The sequence below is a fragment of the Conger conger genome, chromosome 1 (assembly GCF_963514075.1).
Source record: "Conger conger chromosome 1, fConCon1.1, whole genome shotgun sequence".
Lineage (NCBI taxonomy): Eukaryota > Metazoa > Chordata > Actinopteri > Anguilliformes > Congridae > Conger > Conger conger.
Genome location: NC_083760.1, coordinates 55,461,725 through 55,480,388, shown reverse-complemented (window position 1 = coordinate 55,480,388; position 18,664 = coordinate 55,461,725). Strand labels below are relative to the sequence as shown.

General features: G+C 40.9%; 1 protein-coding gene across 4 annotated transcripts in view; it reads left to right on the top strand.

Moving 5' to 3' along the window:
- The window catches only part of LOC133110138 (protein spire homolog 1-like), a 53,518-nt gene that overhangs the window by 22,098 nt on the left and 12,756 nt on the right, over window positions 1-18,664 (top strand). For all 4 annotated transcript variants that reach the window (XM_061220051.1, XM_061220034.1, XM_061220043.1 and 1 more), the window contains exons 3-8: window positions 2,923-3,177; window positions 5,560-5,685; window positions 12,314-12,388; window positions 12,525-12,689; window positions 13,931-14,017; window positions 15,240-15,369. In XM_061220051.1, coding sequence (XP_061076035.1) covers window positions 2,923-3,177; window positions 5,560-5,685; window positions 12,314-12,388; window positions 12,525-12,689; window positions 13,931-14,017; window positions 15,240-15,369 — 838 coding nt within the window. The remainder of the gene's footprint in view (window positions 1-2,922; window positions 3,178-5,559; window positions 5,686-12,313; window positions 12,389-12,524; window positions 12,690-13,930; window positions 14,018-15,239; window positions 15,370-18,664) is intronic.

The window sequence follows — 18,664 nt, the reverse complement described above, 5'->3', positions numbered from 1 at the left end:
GAATCCACTGTTTCAGTTAACCTCTTTGGAAGCTGAAGGAAGTACTTGGGAGAGGGGGGGGTATTTTGACAGATGAAAGCAGATGGAGTGTTCAGCAGCACTGCTTGTGCCAATGAAACAGCAGACTGCTTTGTCCCCGAAATTAACTCCACGGTTTACCAAAAGACCTCATTCATTTATGTAACCCCCATCCCCCCCCCGCCTCCCCCCTCCAATTGTGTCCACAGCAATACCAGTCTCCCTAGTTTCCCGGGAAGAAAGAGCAGCATAGGGGCGGAAACACTTCATGGCTTCTGATATCTTTTAACAGCTTTATGTTCGCCATATGTGATGATGTCAGAGTTGTGAATCTGATCATGCTTATTTTTGTCATTTCCTTCATTGCTTCTTCTGTGGGCTGTTGCTCTTTGGTTTGTTCAGACAGCATGTTGACACTCCTATGGCCAGGCTATGTTTGGTGCATTAGCATTTTACTCATGTTTGTTGTCACATTTCTTCATGGTTCCAGTGCTGTAATGAACCTTATTTTTTGGTTAAGGCTTGTTGAAATTCCAGTGGTGCAGTATTATTGAATGGCTCATGAGTGAATTAGTCTCCCTCAGGGTTTCTCTTTGTGACCAAGCTCTGTCGCTGCAAATGGAGGATATTGCTAGTTTGCCAATCCTCTTTGCTGACATTGGGCCAGGGCCAGGCCTGTTATTCTTGTCCTGAGGGCTGGTTTTCCAGTAACAGTTTTGGCTGTTGGCAAACTGGAACTACTTGTGTAAAAGTTGTAATATTGAAATGAAAGCATGGGTAAACACATTTTCCTTTGCCACAACAGACTTTGTAGATTGTGGCAAAAAATATTTAAAATAACTTTACTTTTCATATACTGTAGTTTTTCACATCAGGCCCCACTCGCAACTGAATGTTAATAGGTAATATTTGAAATAATACATGTACATACTTGTACAAACAAGGGTTTTGGCAGCCTGTAGCATAGTGGTTAAGGTACATGACTGGGACCCGCAAGGTCGGTGGTTCGATCCCCGGTGTAGCCACAATAAGATCCGCACAGCTGTTGACCCTTGAGCAAGACCTTTAACCCTGCATTGCTCCAGGGGAAGATTGTCTCCTGCTTAGTCTAATCAACTGTACGTCGCTCTGGATAAGAGCATCTGCCAAATGCCATTAATGTAATGTAATGAAATGGGTTATACACTCACTCACTATATGCATTATATACTGCTGTCTAACATGAAAATACTTCACAGTGTTTAATTAGGAATATCTAGAGTCATTAACATTCTGTGATATTACTTAGAATTGATTGCTTGGAAATGGCACGCTTGTTATATTATATATATTATAAGCTATTCCTTTGTGAAAAGCCAGGTACTGTCAAGTTTCAGTCTTTTACGTAAGATTCTATTTGATATTATCTTGACAGGCCCCTTTGCACAGCACTTCAGAAAGGCCATCTTGATGAAGACACTCTCTCTCATTGGTTCATTAAGAAAATCACAAGCCATGCCAAGAACTTAATGGTGCGCTCTTTGGCATCTTACCCAGTGGATATAACCAAAAACCTCTCTGTCATTCTGTGGGTTCAAATGAGCTCATGCTGGCCATGTTGAAGGAAATGATGCTTACTCTCATTTTTTTACAAGCTCCTTGCCGCACTGAGGTCCTACTGTCTTTATTGCTGCAGGACAGAGGAGACATTATACAGCCCTTAGCAGTGATTCATGCATTCAAATGAAGGTTGTGACTACATCTCCAACAGAATTCTAGCTAAAATAAATGAGGCAAATGCTGTTTAAAAAAGATGACAAAATGTCTTGTGAAAAGTTATTTAGTAGAGGTCTGACATCATAGCTTTAATCTGCTGTATATTTCAGTTTCCAGTCAGAAATGTTTTGCCGACTATGTATTGACAATGATGATTGACCGTCAACGTATTTGTATCTCCTGCTGTTCGCTGTGAAGATTTCTAGCTTTCCGAGTGATACATGCACGCCAAAACATTTTCATTGGTTTCCAAGTCTCTTTGAGCATTTTATTGCCCGTTTCCTGCTACTAAGGAGTAAGTAAGAACTAAGAAGTGACACCACTGTGCATGAACATGCATGTGACTGTGGATAATGAATGCTTTCAGCTGTTGTGTGTACTAGTTGCCTGGCAATGATCAAGTCCTCTTTAGCAATGAAATATTCCACTGCATATGTATTAAAAACAAAATTCCATCTCAGTGCTGCAGGTTAGCACACACTAGAAATACTATAACACAATGATTTCAGCATATTATCTTCATTTTAGTTTGTCCTTGTCAAATGGAACATAAATCAATGAATCAATGTATGGGCAGCCTGTAGCTTAGTGGCTAAGGTATATGACTGATCCACATAGCTGTTGGGCCCTTGCGCAAGGCCCTTAACCCTGCATTGCTCCAGGTGGGGATTGGATAAAATTGGATAAAAGCATCAGCTAAATAACTTTAACTAATAATAGCTTATTATTATTATTGGTATGATAAATACTAAATGTACAGTGTGCAAAATGTGGGCACTCCTGGTAAAAAAGAATGAATATTTAAGTGAACAGAAGGGAACCTGACCTCTAAATGGTACAACGTGAAACATTACACATTTCTTCACATTTTAAAGCAAGATGACTTTTAATTTAAATTTTTTACAGTTTAAAGATAATAAAAAAGGAAAAACGTCATTATTTTTTCTATTTTATAAACCGTAAAAAATGAAACTGAAAAGCAATCTTGCTTTAAAATGTGCCGAAAGGTCTGAATTGTAACAGACAATTAAACCAGGGGTGGCCAAATTTTGGCACCCCACTGTATGGTAATCAGGGTTTTATGTGAAGGCGCTGAGAGGGGAGCGGCCTCAGAGAGACTGACCTGTGGGCGGGGTTTGTGTCCTGCAGGTGATCGAGTCCCTGGGCATCATGATCTACAAGGCCCTGGACTACGGCCTGAAGGAGAGTGAGGAGAGGGAGCTCAGCCCGCCCCTAGAGCAGCTCATCGACCTCATGACCAACATGCCCGGGGCGCAGCGCGACGCCTGTCCCGACGAGGGCTACGAGGCCATCGAGGAGGAAGATGACGAAGAGGGCGAGGGAGTCCTGGCCGGCGCCGGCGCCGGGGCCTGCAGCACTGGAGGCTACAGGGACATCCTGACGGTAGAGATGAGGATGAACTCAAGCAGTCTGTTTAAATGGCTGCTTAACTACTGCTTCGGAACCACTGATTTAAACCATTCAGTAGCCAAGACTGCCATATGACACTCAAGTGTAACTACCGTAAAATTCATGTGGCACTCTCAACCTTTTCAACCAATCAAAATGACTGCTGTACTATTGTTTTGAGCCCCTATTAAAACCCTACTGTATTTTTCCAACTATTTTCTCAACCAAAGACAAAACCCCTTGAAATTTGGGTGGGGGCACTTCATATTGATTTTAATAATCCTGGTATGGTGAAAATGATTTTGTAACCTATGAGTATGCAGGTTTTCATTCCAACCAATCACTACACACGCTGTAAGTAATTAGTACCTTCCTCTCTTGATGAAGGTGTCTTAATTGGTGAGATCAGAAGGTATAGTGATCGGTTGCAATGTAAACCTGCTGACTCTTGGCCCTCCATGGCACATGATTGGGCACCCCTGATCTATCCAGTAAGAGACCGTTGTTTCTTAAACGGACCACATTTGTCATGTTGTGTCACTTCTTGACTACCACTTTGTCATCTTTGCAGAGCACAAATGCTGAACATGCCTGAAATTTAAATAAATGAAGTAACAATCGCTCAGTCTCAGTGACATGAATGAATTCTTTAAAGTCTTGGACAAGACGTGGAGCTGATATTTGTAGAGAGTTATTTCTCTTTGAACGATTGCCTATTGCATAGCTAGCCGCGGCATTGATGTTCACGCTCCGATGGTGAGAGACCGTAGCCGGACACACGATCGGCCACGTGAGGCTTTCTGGGCTGTGTGTCCTACTGGAATGAATGCGGGCAGATTGTTGGACATTGGTCTAGTCAGGGGTTTCCTACCCACGAGACTGCTATGACTGAGGCATACACTTAGAACCACATCTGACATTCTGCCAAGGCCTGCCCAGCCGAGCACGTGTCACCTTTTACATTCACAACAAATTGCAGGTCTTGGATGGATTTCATTATCTGTGGCACTGGACTGTTTTTACTTTGTTCACTGACCCTGTTGTTCGGTTGCTGGAGTTTAGCCATTTTTTCAGCATGCTTCTTTCAAATTTCAACTGCTAAATTGCATTCATAATATAAGCCAGTCTCAGTGCTGCAACCTCCTCTGTCCATTCTGGAGGGTGTAGACAAGGGCTACACCTTAATGTGTGCTAACGTTCTGTGCCATAATGTGCTGGTTTGGCCACTGCCTCTCTTCACTCCGTAGACCAGAGGGGTCACTACCATGTGACGATGGCAGTGGGGAATTTAGCATTACCTGGCTTGCAGCTCTACCATGCTCAAAGCCTCTGCAATAGCACAGGGTCTTGTCTGGACCGTGGGGCTCATTTGAGTAACTGAGAACCACTGTTATTTATTTTGGCTTTTTACCGTTTTTCCAGCTGAGTATGTACTGAAGCAATGTAAGCTAATGACCTTCCTCATGGACAGAACAGGTCACGTTGAAAACGCAAAGATTACTTGACTTTTCATAGTAGTTCTGAGCGAACGACTGAACGAACAGGCGAGTGAATTAGCTAACTCACGAAGGAAAAAACTAACATACATGCTTTTGTTGACTGCATTTTCACTTAATGCTTGAAACGACCACTTGCTTGAGTGGGACATATGTTTGTGCTGGGACAACATTAGATAAGTGTGGATTTTTCTGTCTGAGGCCCAGGATGAAGCTTGTGAAAAAGGAGTAAAAAGTTCCATTATGTGAGAGACTGTTGGCATTGTTACCCTCTTGCCTGTTAGAGCAAAGACGATCTGTCTTGATAGAAGCTGTTATCTGTGACAAACAGATGGCTGCAATTGCCTTTCAAAATTGATATTCCTTTATCCAAAAATCAATTCTTATTTGAGTAACTGGGTCATCTATTCCTGGAGAGGAAATTTACAAATTTGGGTTTTCACTGTTTAGTCTCAGTCTTTTTTTCTTTTTTTTGACAATGCATGTGGATGATTACTATTACTATTACTGTTAACAGCAGAAGCAGTAGCATAAGCAGTAATAGTAATTATGTGCTAGGAGTTCAACTCATGGATGCCTGTGAGGTCAGGCCAAGCGAAAAGTTGAACATGTCATTCCCGCACTTTATGTGACAGGGCTAATTAGTTACAGAAGGAATGCTGCACTATTGATCCTAGTAACATCATGGGTCAGGTCAGGCAGTAGTGCCCTTGCTTTACACCCCAGGATGTTTTTTGCATTCTTAATAACGTGCTGCGGTTGTCTGCCATTTCTAATTGTGTCAGTAAAAACTGCACTACAGCAAACAGTAAACAGAAACAGTTCACTTAACAAAAATGAATAATAAAACCGCTCCATCATCTCCCTCTCTTTTTGCCAGCTGTGCACCTCTCACCTTCCCAGCCCGTCCGACGCCCCCAGTCACTACCAGGCTGTGTGCCGTGCTCTCTATGCTGAGACCAAGGAGCTCTGCACGTTCCTGGAGAAGATCAGGAATGCCAAAGAGGTGAGCCTCTCATAAACTTGAGCAGGACTACTCTGGCCCCTGTGTCAGGTAGGTTTTATGACTGTGAGCTCACTGACCCCCTGTGAACCTGACCCTGTTAGCTCACGTTTAGTGGACAATCATTATGTTTCCTTGCCAACAGCCTGGCCCAAACACTGATCTAAGCTTGCCCTTAATGTTGTTTGTTCTTTGTTGAAGTATCTTTGCCGAATATACAGTAGAGTGCTTATTGATAATTACATGTTTGATCTTGTTGGGTGTGTCCAACTGCTGGGAATTGATACTGGGTCAAGTTAATCCTGCCATATGTGTGTCATCCTTGTAAGCCAGTGAAATTAAAGGATACATGGCTGTTGAGGAGTGTGACATTACTGGAGCAAAACTGGCAGCAAGCAGTTATTTGTTTGGTTATAGCACAGGCAGTAGTAGACCAATCAGGACACATGAACTCCAGGCTGTCCATTACCTGACCACTGATTCATACATTAACTACTGTGCATGTATTGTATCACTGACTCTCACCAAGACGATTCTACACTGAAAATGGGGGAGCCTTGAATGACCACATTAACTGCTTGTTTGTGTATTTCAATCTCCAGTGGGATCAGGGTAGTGTAAGTGACATCTTGGGTATTAGAGTGATGACTGGCTATTGGTTTGCTGTGTCGAGCAGTAAACTGGTATCAGTGGGAACATGGACTTTACTGGAGGATAAAACATAGTCTGTAGTATTTGTTATCTCAGGTTTATTGCATTTTCTGAAGCACAGGCGAGAATGGTGAACTGTTAATGACACACATGTGGGTGTGAATAAGCACACTTAGATTTGTGTCTTCCTCTGTAAATCCCGGTTCAAAACTGTAAGGTTGTATTTCTGCGTCAAAAAGTTTGTCCTCTAACAAAGTCAGAGCTGTCTGCCATATCGCTCATGCAAGCCAAGTTAGGTTATGTGATATTTGTATGCTAAAGTTACCATATTTTTGTGTGTGTCATGTGATTGCCTTGATGGTTGAAACACAGGCTGGAGATTCAAGCCAAACACGTCATTGGATGTGTCTTCCCTGAGAAGTTTTGCCCCATATTTAGGAAACGGCTACACTGGCGGTGATTTAAAAAATGCCTACACACATCATTTAAGCATTTAATCGAAATAAACTGAAACAAGTTTATTTCTGAAAAATCTGAAACAAGTGCGACAGTGCTCCTTTAACCTGTGATATCAACATATAAATAAACTCTAATTTAGATTAAAACAAATCGAATATAGAGAATATAGAGAATATAGAGCTTGTATTGAAAGAAAAGCGAGAAAGGATGTGTGAGTGCTCAAGAAAGTTGCAACATTATAAACATGTAAAAAAGATGTAGGTGGTTAGGAAACGGTATAACTTATTTATTATAACATAATGGTTCCCCACGTTCTGAGAACACTGTTCCTTGACTGGGAAAGTAGAGTAGAAATTATACAGTAGGCTACATCCAATTAGCTGTGTGTGGTAGGAACAATAGCACACTTACAAGAATTTTACATTTTATTATTTTATTCATTTAATATAACCTATAATTAAATTAAAGTCTATTTTTGCAAGGAAGAATTTGGAGATAATCACAAGTAATTTGTTCAAATATTTTTTTCCTGCCATTTGTTTTGACTACTACTTGTACTATAATCTAACTCACAGGAATAATAGGTGTTGTGGACTATGGGGTTGTGAACCTTTCTTAACGCAAGTTATACACTGATTGCAGCGCTGACCCTAAAGCATACAGTATTCAAGTTTGTGCTGATACTGCAATATTACCTTGTAATGAATGAACCAAATGAAATGTTTCAAAGTTACTTCAAAATGGCACCTACTGTAGATTAGAAGTGGGCTCTTTGGCTCTTATGCATAGCCACCTCTGACTTTGACTTTAGCCTCATACTGGAATCCTTCCTGCGAATCAACACAGAGCCAGCGTCTGTTCAACAGGATCTTCACACACAACACTCCTCTCTGTGAAGCCTTTGAATGGAGCAGCAGATTTGGTTGCATCTGGTTATGCAATTCCAGATGCAACAAACACAAGTAGATCCTTATTATATTGTGTAAAAGGGAGATTAGTTGGGGGGGGGGGGGGGGGGGGGGTCAGTGGGACAAATGATTGTGTTTTTAATCATTGAAGGATACAGTGATGTTCTGAACATGTCTCATGTTGCAAGTAAATAATAATTGTTTTGGTAAGTCTCTATTGATGAGACCGCTAAAAAGTTTGTTTTAGGTGACGATTTCTGATAAATTTTTGATGAATCCATCTCATGTATTAACTACTAATCATTAATGTAATTAATAATGAATTAACATGCTGCAGTGTATCCTAATTAACAGTCATTAATTCAATCTCGGCCACATCTGGTTATATTTTAATCATGAGTGTAGTAGGGGGACTAGGGTAACAACACTGGGAAATCTTACCTTCAAAATATTTCTCCTTTTAGAGAAGCTTAAGCTGCTGCTTTGTAGTGTTCACCCAAAATATTTTTGAGATTTTCTAAAGCACAGGATTTCTAAAGTGGCTGGGCAGCTTCCAGATAGAGTATATTGACAAATTACATTTGCAGCTTCTGCACCTCTTCTTAAAAGTGAAGAATAATTGTTCATTTTCAGTCTGAGCCACCCTTTAAGTATATGAAGTTCTGCTATACTGTGGACACCAGAATTATTCGCACCCTTGATATATATTTACAAAAATTGCTGTAAACTATAAACTAAAACAGTTATTGACATACGCTTTATTTTCCAACATGTGTAAAGTAGTGCGCTTTATTAATGATTCAGTGGAATCAACCAAAATCGTATTGGCATCCCTGGTTTAATACTTTCTTCAAACACCACTGGCAAAGATGACACCCTATAGATGACATTCTTTTCCTATAAATTGTGATATGGTTAGAGAAACTTTTGGATGGATTTTTCATGGGATTTAAGTCTGGAGACGGAGATTGCATTGCCATTGCAGAACATGATTTTAGTTTTTACTTAACCATTTCTGTGTGGATGCTTGGAGTCATTGTCCTGCTGGACAATCTACCTGCGACCAAGTATCAGCTTCCTAGCAGAGGCAATAAGATTTTCTGCCTTGGACCACTGGCAGCAAAACATCTCCAAAACATGAATGACCCACCTCCATATTTGACAGTACTGTACGTATGAGGTGCTTCTCCTTGCATTGCCTTTTGCCACCTAACATGCCAATGGTGTGTATAGCCAAAATGTAACATAAGGGCTGTCTTCGTGCGACCCTTCCAAAGAGTTTGTCGGTATTTTATGTTTGTTTTCTTTAGACTTGGTGACCTCAAGACACAACCAATCTCTGCAATTCTTAAACTGCAATCCTTGGGTTACTTATGGGTTACCCTTACCTTCTTCTTTAATATTCATTGGGATAATATGCACTTGCATACTCTTTCTGGCAAGTTTGCAACCATTACTTATGTTTTAAGCCTTTTTATTATTGCTCTTACAGTGCTAAGTTGTGATGGTTAATCACGATCTGTGTCTTCTGAATGGACTGTTCTTTGGCTTTTCCCATGCTGATGGTTGGCAAAGGGATTTTGCATGCTTGTACCTCATTTCATTTTTATACTCTATTGAAAGAGGTAAAGTGATGGAATGACACAATATAGTTCCTTCAGACTGAGATTAACTGAATGAAAGTAAAATTGTATTGCCAATTTCACTTTGTTTGATTTAATTTACAATGATTGTTAGGGGTGCCACCTGTGTTTTTTCAGAAATAAAATAGATTACTAAATAAAAAAACATTGAAACATGAGAGTAAGTGTATCAAAATAAAAGTATCTTGTTTTCCAGTATATTTGAATATAAAATATCGATCATATCCTTGTTGTTTATTATATGCAGCCCCTTTTCTTCATTTTTATTAAGGGTGCAAAATGTGTTTATTTGCAAATTAAAAATTGTGGAGCACAGAGCCAAATCAAGAAAAATCTTTTGTCACAAACATTATGCTGACATCTCGGAAAGTATGAGTAAGATTTTATTTCATTGCAATGTATATATATTTGGCCATATACTATATGTAAAGTTTTATTTTCTGATCATGATGATGTGTGTTATTAGTATATAATTTATTCATATTTTGTAGTATGTCTATTTCCATAGGGGGCACGATATTTATAAACAATGTCTTCTTGAAAAAACATTTACAAACATGGCACATGGAGTACACAGGAAAAAAGGGTTGTAGGATAGATTTGGAAACATAACACATGAACACACAGTTTGAAGTGTACAGCACCGGACAGAGTTGTCAAAGTGAAGCAACTTGCCCTGTCTCACTGTTCAACTCTTCTAACCTATATGATCAAGGCAACATATCAAAGATAACCAAACTGAATTTAACTTAATATTGGTTCCTGCCCAGCCCTTCATGATTGATTTCTTCAAAGAAGTCAAGTTTGTCATTTGTTGTGTTTATTATGTATCACAGTGCTTTGTCTTAGTACTGTCTACGAAAGAAAACCGGAACAGAAACTGGGCTTTGGTTGCTCAGCACCCACATCATTACCTAGTGCCTGAGAGGGAGGGAGACCTTTCAAAATGTAAATATTTGCTTTTGTTAGGATTAGAAATGGTCTTGTTTAAACAAATGCTAATTGGGCAATCTAGTGCAGTGGTATACGGTATATGAGTAATGAGAACTCCCACAGTCATGGGAAAGCATTTTTGTTATAGCAAATGAAATGGGTTTGACATTATTATTATTATTTATTATTTTTTACCTTGAAAATATGACTGAAAAAATAAATACAAATACTGACTTAAATTATTATTCGCAAACATGTGCAAAATATTCGACTTTAATTGTAATTCAATAGAATTGACCAAAATAAAGCCTGTTTGTAAGGAGGTGGTAGATTTGGAAACTTTCTGTCCCTAAGTTTGAACCAGATGTTGTTGATCTTCAGTTGTGGTACTTCATTTTAACAAATCCCTCTGCCTCACTCTAATTGAAGGCAGTATGTGGTATCTTTATTTATTTGCAACTATCCTGACCTATGAAGGTGTCATCTCAGAGTTTCTCATGGTGATGGATGACATAATGGTATATATATATATTTATGTAGAGCATGCGATATAGGTCATTATCTGGATAGTTTATTTTATCCAGGCTTCTTTACTCATTTTTATCCAGGCCGTAAATAAGTTTGGAGGGCACCATAAATATGTTGTGTAATTGTCGTAGCAGTGAACAAATATAGATATCCACACAGTCCTGGTGAGTCCTCCCTTTGGGTCTATATGATAATTCTTCCAAAGGTCAAGGGTCTCCTCCTCCCTCCACTATAGTGATCCAATAGGCGCTGTGTCCTCATTTACACATTATTTCTTCATCAGAGATAAGCCTGAATTTCCCTGATAATTCACTGAAAAGGAAGGAGAAAGCCGTCCTGGCCTTTGAGAGCTATTAGCAGTATGCTGAACATCCCCACTTGAAGTATGTGACATTATTATGGAATTAAGCTAATTCTAGGTAGATTAAATCAATCAACATGGTACTGATGCAAAGCAAAGGGCCCTGGTGTGATGATTTGCTCATTTGACATATTATAATAATGAATTGCCCAGGCACATCTTGACCCGAATTACTGTAGCGTTATGGCCCCTATCGATCTCCAACTAGCCTTTCCGGCAGCTAGAACCATTTTATTACTCTGAACTGTGCATGTTGGGTGACAATTTATTTCAGAGGTTTCCAGAAGGTTGCAGAGCCTTGTGCCGTTGCTCTGGCCTTATAACCTGGCTCTTAAATCAGAAGGAGAAATTAGGCCAGCTCACTGCAATGACTCGGCAGGGAAAAATAATCTGTTTCCAGCTACTGTTCCTGGATCAGTATCCACTTGTCACACAGAATGTTTGGGGTTTGGAAGAAGGGTGGATCACAGATCATTTTTCAGTCCAAAAACAGCCTTATTCCAATTCCCCAAATCCACACTGTTATCTAAAGGCTCCGAACATGCAGATAGTCAACGGGGCTCCTGCTGTTGGGTTTCCATTGAGCAACAACTTTTAGCTCAGTCTTGATGAAACCAGCCAGCATTTTTAGGTTTTTCCTTAAGTTTCAATTTTCAACATTTTCCACAAGGTAACCCAGAATTTGCACATTGAGTCCCTGTTACATTCAGAAAGGTGTCCCTGTGCTATGTTGAGACTTGTGCGCTTCTTTGAGTCAGGTGTTTGGCGTTGGTAAACGTTACAATGCACACTGATGCAACAGGTGTCCATGTGCCATGTTGGATCACGTGTCTGTTTGCCATGTTGGAATATGTATCCTAGTGATATGACAGTTGTTGAGAAGGACTTGGCATGTTAATGGTGGCTTTTGCAGTCCACCGTTTTGTCAGTCTGGTGGTCACTGGAGTCTGATGTGATTAAACCTAAACCAGTGGATAAAATCATTATCCTCATTAGCAACAAACAGGACGTTAGGTTAACCACACTGAGTCACAAGTCCATGGTGGATCTCACCAGACATGAATGGGTCTCAGTGGTTGGTTCAACATCTCCTGCTTAAAGGTGGAGCCTCTTTTAGTAGTTTTAACACCTCCTTATTTGATTGCTAGAACCTGCGGAAGATGGAGGGGGACCATGCCGAGGAGCAGGCCAGGGACCTAAATGAGCTGCAGAACGCCGACTGGGTAAGAATACGTTTCACAAGGCCGGGGAAATGACAGACCTCTGAAGGGTTGGCCATGACATGATACTGTACTGAATCCCACCTGCAGAGACATTCCCCCACCCCACCCCGCCTCACGATGAGCTCCTCTCCTCCAGGCACGGTTCTGGGTCCAGGTGATGAGAGACCTGCGGCACGGAGTGAAGCTGAAGAAGGTCCGGGAGCGGCAGTACAACCCCCTGCCCATCGAGTTCCAGCTCACGCCCTACGAGATGCTGATGGATGACATCCGCTCCAAGCGCTACAACCTGCGCAAGGTGATGGTGAGTGTGGGAGATGGGGCCTGGGGCGGGGAGATTTGTATGCTGAATCTCAAGGGTTAAAAGCCCCCATATTCAGTTTAAATCAGCCATCACACTTTTGGGTGCTTCTGGTATGAATCCAGACTGTGCTTTTAAATGAGGCAAAAAGGAACTTTGAAGGTACACCTGTTAAATAAATTGATAAATTCCAATAAATTCTAATGAAGCCAGATAATGAAAAATAAAGAAAGCCACAGCAATGCATGCAAGGATCTATGTTGTATTGGATATGCAATTAAAAGACTATACACTATAATTTACCATGCTACTATATTTAATGGGTTATGATGGCCCTCATTAATCCTTCAGAAACATTATATTACGTTATTGGCATTTGGCAAACGCTCTTATTCAGGGCGATGTACAACAAAGTGCAAAGTTGCATACCCATCACCAGGGCCCTGAAAGGGAAGTACAGTTGAGGAAAGTACAGTTTCAAATGCTAAGAGTACAACAAAGATAAGGGCTAGGGCCTATTTGATTAATCTGTCAATGGATAATGGGAAAACAATAATGGAAATGGAAATAATAGAAAGCATGCCACAGCCACTGTCTTTGAAATTACATGAAATGTAAAATGTTTTGTGACATTCACTCTTTCCAAGAGTAGGCAATGTAATCCCTTGCTAGTAATCTGCCTTAATGACTACCTTCAGTAAAAGTAGAATGAAAACAACAAAGCAGAAGCATGAATGATATTGTGTCATTCTCTGATGTAAAATGGTAGTGCTTTCATTCTCTATGTGAGGTTTACACATCAATCTAATGGGTCCCTTAAAATCCATGAAAATGTTAAATATGCAGGCATCACTTGGGATGACTGAACTTGGCTTTGATGACCGCAATGCTAATGATGACCTGCAGAGCATAACTGCTATCATCCTTTATTTCCTAACTCACGTTGTTGTTCACAACAGCATGTAGCCTGAGACTGTTTTTCCCAAGACTCATACAGTATGTTTACAGTGTATTAAAGGTACTCCCCACCCTGTAAGCAGCAGGATCAACTGTAGAACAGGCCTCCCTCCACCAGCCGCTGGGAGTGGTTTGTTGTCACATGAAATGTGGGAGATTAGTCATGAACGGCCAATAGACAGGAGGCTGGTATAGCAGGACCCCGCCTATTGTTTTCTGTTTTCCACCTTTGCATTGGGATTGCTTGTGGTCTACTGTTTACCTGCCTGTGTCCCTTCCCACCTCAGGTAAATGGAAACATACCCCCCAGGTTAAAGAAGAGCGCCCATGAGGTCATCCTGGACTTCATCCGGTCTAGGCCACCCCTCAACCCTGTGAGTGTGCCCTCACCTGCCTGAGCACGTTTTGCGCTGTTACACAAGCATAGATGACTGATGGCGTATCCCGCTAAAACACACTACAGTGTGGCAACGCATCCCATGGACCGTGCCAGTGGCAGTTGTTTCTGGGATTCCTGTATGAATGACGCATAGCCTCCACCAGGGTGGGAGGGTTCAAGTTTGGTTGTCCCAACACTGACTCCAATGTAACATTGGCTGCGTCTCAAACCACAAAAATGCTGCCTTCTTAGACAGTATTCTAAGGGAAGAAGGTCGAGTGCCTCCCAATTAGAAAGTTTGCAAAAGTGATGCCTTCTAAGGTGCCTTCATTTGTATGATGTTGATGGCAGCATGCATGTATCCCTTGCCGTGTAGGATATCCAATAAGTCTTTGCAATTAGCCTTACATCTGTTAAATTATTGGCGGCTGAAAACAGTGGCGGAGTTTGCACAGAACTGTATTTAATGCTTTCCATAAACTAGGCAGCTAAACTGCTTGTAATCACTCATCACGTAATCTGACTTCCTGCTTTCAAAGTTTGTCTCATTATGTTCTACACTGGTGCTGCCATTAAAGGACAGTGACTAATCAGGCAGCGAGGCATCGAGTCGCAGCCATTGACTCCCCTACAACAGTGACTTTTCTGGTTGGTCTGTTCAGAGTGTGCAGCTGCTACACCAGCTGCTTCAGATAGACTGCCTTCAGATGCATTAACTGAATAAGTCGACTACTGATTGCAAAGAAGCAGCCCCTGGCTGAACGCGTATTTACTAATGCATGGATGTGCCTTTCGTAATTGATAGAGGCAATGAGACAGATGTAGTTCTAATTGGGAAATAAAGAAAAATGAGGAATAGTACATAATAAAGAGCGTTGCTAAGTGGCTTCATCCTGTTAAGGCAGTGTTCTAGTGTGTGGATTGGCCCCATATTGGCTTTCCCAAAATGACTGAGGATGTGATGTGCAGTGGGAACACACATCACTGCAAATGGAAGTAATATTAAGCAACTAAAAAATATGATGTACCCTTGCTTCCTGTCACATACCACCAGTTCCCATTCCGTTTGCACCATACAGACAGATTAACTCTGCTTTATATTCAGGAAGGCGCAAGTAATGTTCTTTTCTGGTGTGGTGCTCTGAAGTGGATGGGAGGAGCCTGGACAGGCTTGTTGCTATGCTCTGGGGCTGTCAGTCACTCTTGTCTCCATGCAGGTTGCTGCTCGGAAGCTGAAACCCCACCCCTATCGGCCCCGCAGCCTCCATGAGCGAATCCTGGAGGAGATCAAGGCCGAGAGGAAGCTGAGACCCGTTTCTCCTGATGAGATTCGACGGAGCAGACTTGGTGAGTGGCGTGGCCGTGTGCTGCAGAACACATTCATATGTACGCACACACACCCACACACTCACACACACACACACACACTCACACACACACACACACACACACACACACAGAATAAAACAGTACATGTTAGGGATTACTCTCGGTTTTACCAGAGGTTTTTAAACCGTTGGGAGCCTCCCTTGATACACATTACTCTCACAGGCTCTGTGCTTAATCAAAGTTACACATATAGTGTTAGCTATATCTTAATATCTTAATACTTGGGGAGGCCCTTTCATATTGCTCCTCTTCATTGCAAAACTGCATAAATTACATCCTGCCTGTTTTGTGTTGAAACAGAGGTCATGGTCATTCAGAAATGCAGAAATGAAATTTCATTGCCTTTGTCCAGCTTTTTTCAGGACATTTTTAAAGAAAAGTTCATTTCTGTTGGTCAGACCCCTTGTTTACAACCTATGAAAATGTGCCTTGGAGCCCTGTGTAATGCTGTTCAGACAGAGGGCTGTATTTGATGTAGAACGTGAGAATGGGTGAGTCTCTGGATCCGGCTCTGTGGATCTGTGACTCTTCAGCCATTCTCTCACTGCTTTGCCACCTCATGCTGCTGCTTTAGACTTCCTGCCGTACAGTCCACGTATGTGTATGTGCTGTGTGTCTGGACTGTCCAGATACATCCTCAGTCCTACATTTTTTTTTTAACTTGCTATTTTTTGATTTTATTTATTTATCTTGTGCTTCTTTTTTCCGTTGCAAACAGTTCTATTTAAAACAATGGGGGCAATCCATTTAATGGCCATAAAAGCGCTGTAAAAACACTTTTGAAACCACCTAATTTCTTGCAGGGCGTCCACGGTGTTATTCACTAAAATGAATGCTATTAATGATGGGAATTTCCTCCAGCTAACTAGATCAGGCAGTCAGACAACCAAAGGAGTCTCCCCCTCCAAAAATAACAAGCCTAGGGACAGGTCTTTTTCATCAAAGGCGATGCATTCTATGATTACTGCCATCTTATTTGGATTCTTCAAGGTTTTCCAAATCCCGTTTTTTCCCATACTTCCACAGTTTTGAGCTTAGCACACCAGCCTTAGAATAAATCCCCATAATCACCATGAGGTTTTCAATGGCTTTACAGTTTTTTTTCATCCTTCTGACATGGTTGAACTAGTCACATCTCTGCCATGGGAGACAGAGCTTTAAAACTGCCTGTTTTTCCACCTGCATGTGCAGACAGACAAAATTATTTAGCTGAATGATGTGATAAATATGTTTCTCTGTACCCATTTTACTGCAGTTTAAGTACTGCACTAAACCCAAAGGCAAACTCTTACTGATGTAGGTGCAATTCACAGGCTAGTTTGTGGTGCAGAATTGGAAACTATAGGATCATTAATCAAATTATTGCAGACTTCCTTGAATTTTGAATGAACAACATTAGGATGCCTTAATGAAATATCATAAGATATAGTCAAGAGTTCTCTCTAAACAAAGTATGCAGCAAATAAATAAATAAATAGATACATTCATTCATTATCTTAACCCACTTATCCTGAACAGGGTCGCGGGGGACTGGAGCCTATTCCAGCATACATTGGGCGAAAGGCAGGAATACACCCTGGACAGGTTGCCAGTCCATTGCAGGGCACACACACCATTCACTCACACACTCATACCTACAGGCAATTTAGACTCTCCAGTCAGCCTAACCTGCATGTCTCTGGACTGTGGGAGGAAACCGGAGTACCCGGAGGAAACCCACGCGAACATGGGGAGAACATGCAAACTCCGCACAGAGAGGCCCCGGCCGACCGGGATTCAAACCCAGGACCTCCTTGCTGTGGGGCAGCTGTGCTACCCACTGCACCATCCGTGCTGCCCGTAAATACATAAAAAATAAATAAATAAATAAATGAATAAATAAAACCAATCTTGAAGGATTTTAGGCTTGGGAACATTCCCAATTTGTTGCTTTGCCTTTGTTTATTTTATTCAGTTTTTTATATTTCTGCTTCTTCTTTAACATTCAAACTGTTTTTCTTGCAGTAATTCGGCCGCTTAGCTTGTCTTGCAGTCTTGACTTGTCAGGTAAAGGTTTCTCTGGCTACCTGACCCTGTCTTTATTTCACTGCCTGCTCCATATTGGCTCCATAGGCAGGCTTCTCATTTCATGCTTTTGCTGTTCCGTGGTCAGCTTTGACACTGCAGTTTCATCCCTGGTGACACTGCATCAGACCCCGGTCAGGGAACGGGTCAAGTGCAAAATAGTGGAAGGGGGTGGAGGTGGCCTGGGGGTTTCATGTTTAGATACAGCAGACACTGACATAACTTCAATACCATATCATACACTGCACTGCTCTCACTCCTGTACCTGTGTAATGGCAGGAGAGCTGCAAAGGTGACAAACTATATACTGGGAGATTGGCTATATTTTTGAAGCCAATTGAAAAGGTTTTTGTGCAAATTTGCTTATAGAATGAAATATCTTTATGTAGTGTTACCCAACCAGACACATACCCTATTTTTCATAGCATACCCTCAGGTGCCTTGGAAAAGTTAGTTGACATTTATAGAATTTAATTGCAAAACATGATAAGTCCAAAAAATTTTTGATAACAGTTACAATTACGTAAAAAACATGTTACAATTAATGGAGCTATCATACCACAAATATATAACATATATAGTATAACAACAATATCCCGCAATCACAGGTACATGAATAGAGTATTTAATTACAAACCGCGATAAACACCACTTCTATTTTCTTCCATATTGCGCAGTCAGCAACAGGGATCTACAATTTTGACATTTTGGAGACTCTGTGAGAGACTACCAATTATGCCACGTTGACCTACTGACACTGATATTAGTCATAACAAGTTTTATGAAAACCAGGAAGGTGAAAGTATGCAAAGCAACTTTTATCAAGGTTCTTGGTGAGATAGATCTTTTTTTTTTATCTGTGCATCTTAAAAATTAGATTTAACTGATCCTTTTGAATAAAGGTGCTCAAAAAGTAGTCTGTTATCATTTATTTTATTGTATGTGTGAATTTATAGCATTCTGCTATAGCGTTTTGCAAAAATGCACAAAATTTTTTTTATTTGAAACTTTGAAACTGGCATATGATTAGAAATAGTTCAATAATTTGTACATTCATGAAATATACAATATAAATCTTCATTTATAGCTTTTGGTCCAGCAGGTTTAGCCCATGCATTTACACTGGTTCAGTTTCTGATAGGACATGAGGTGGGGATATATTCTGAGTAAATTATTATGAAGACTTTCG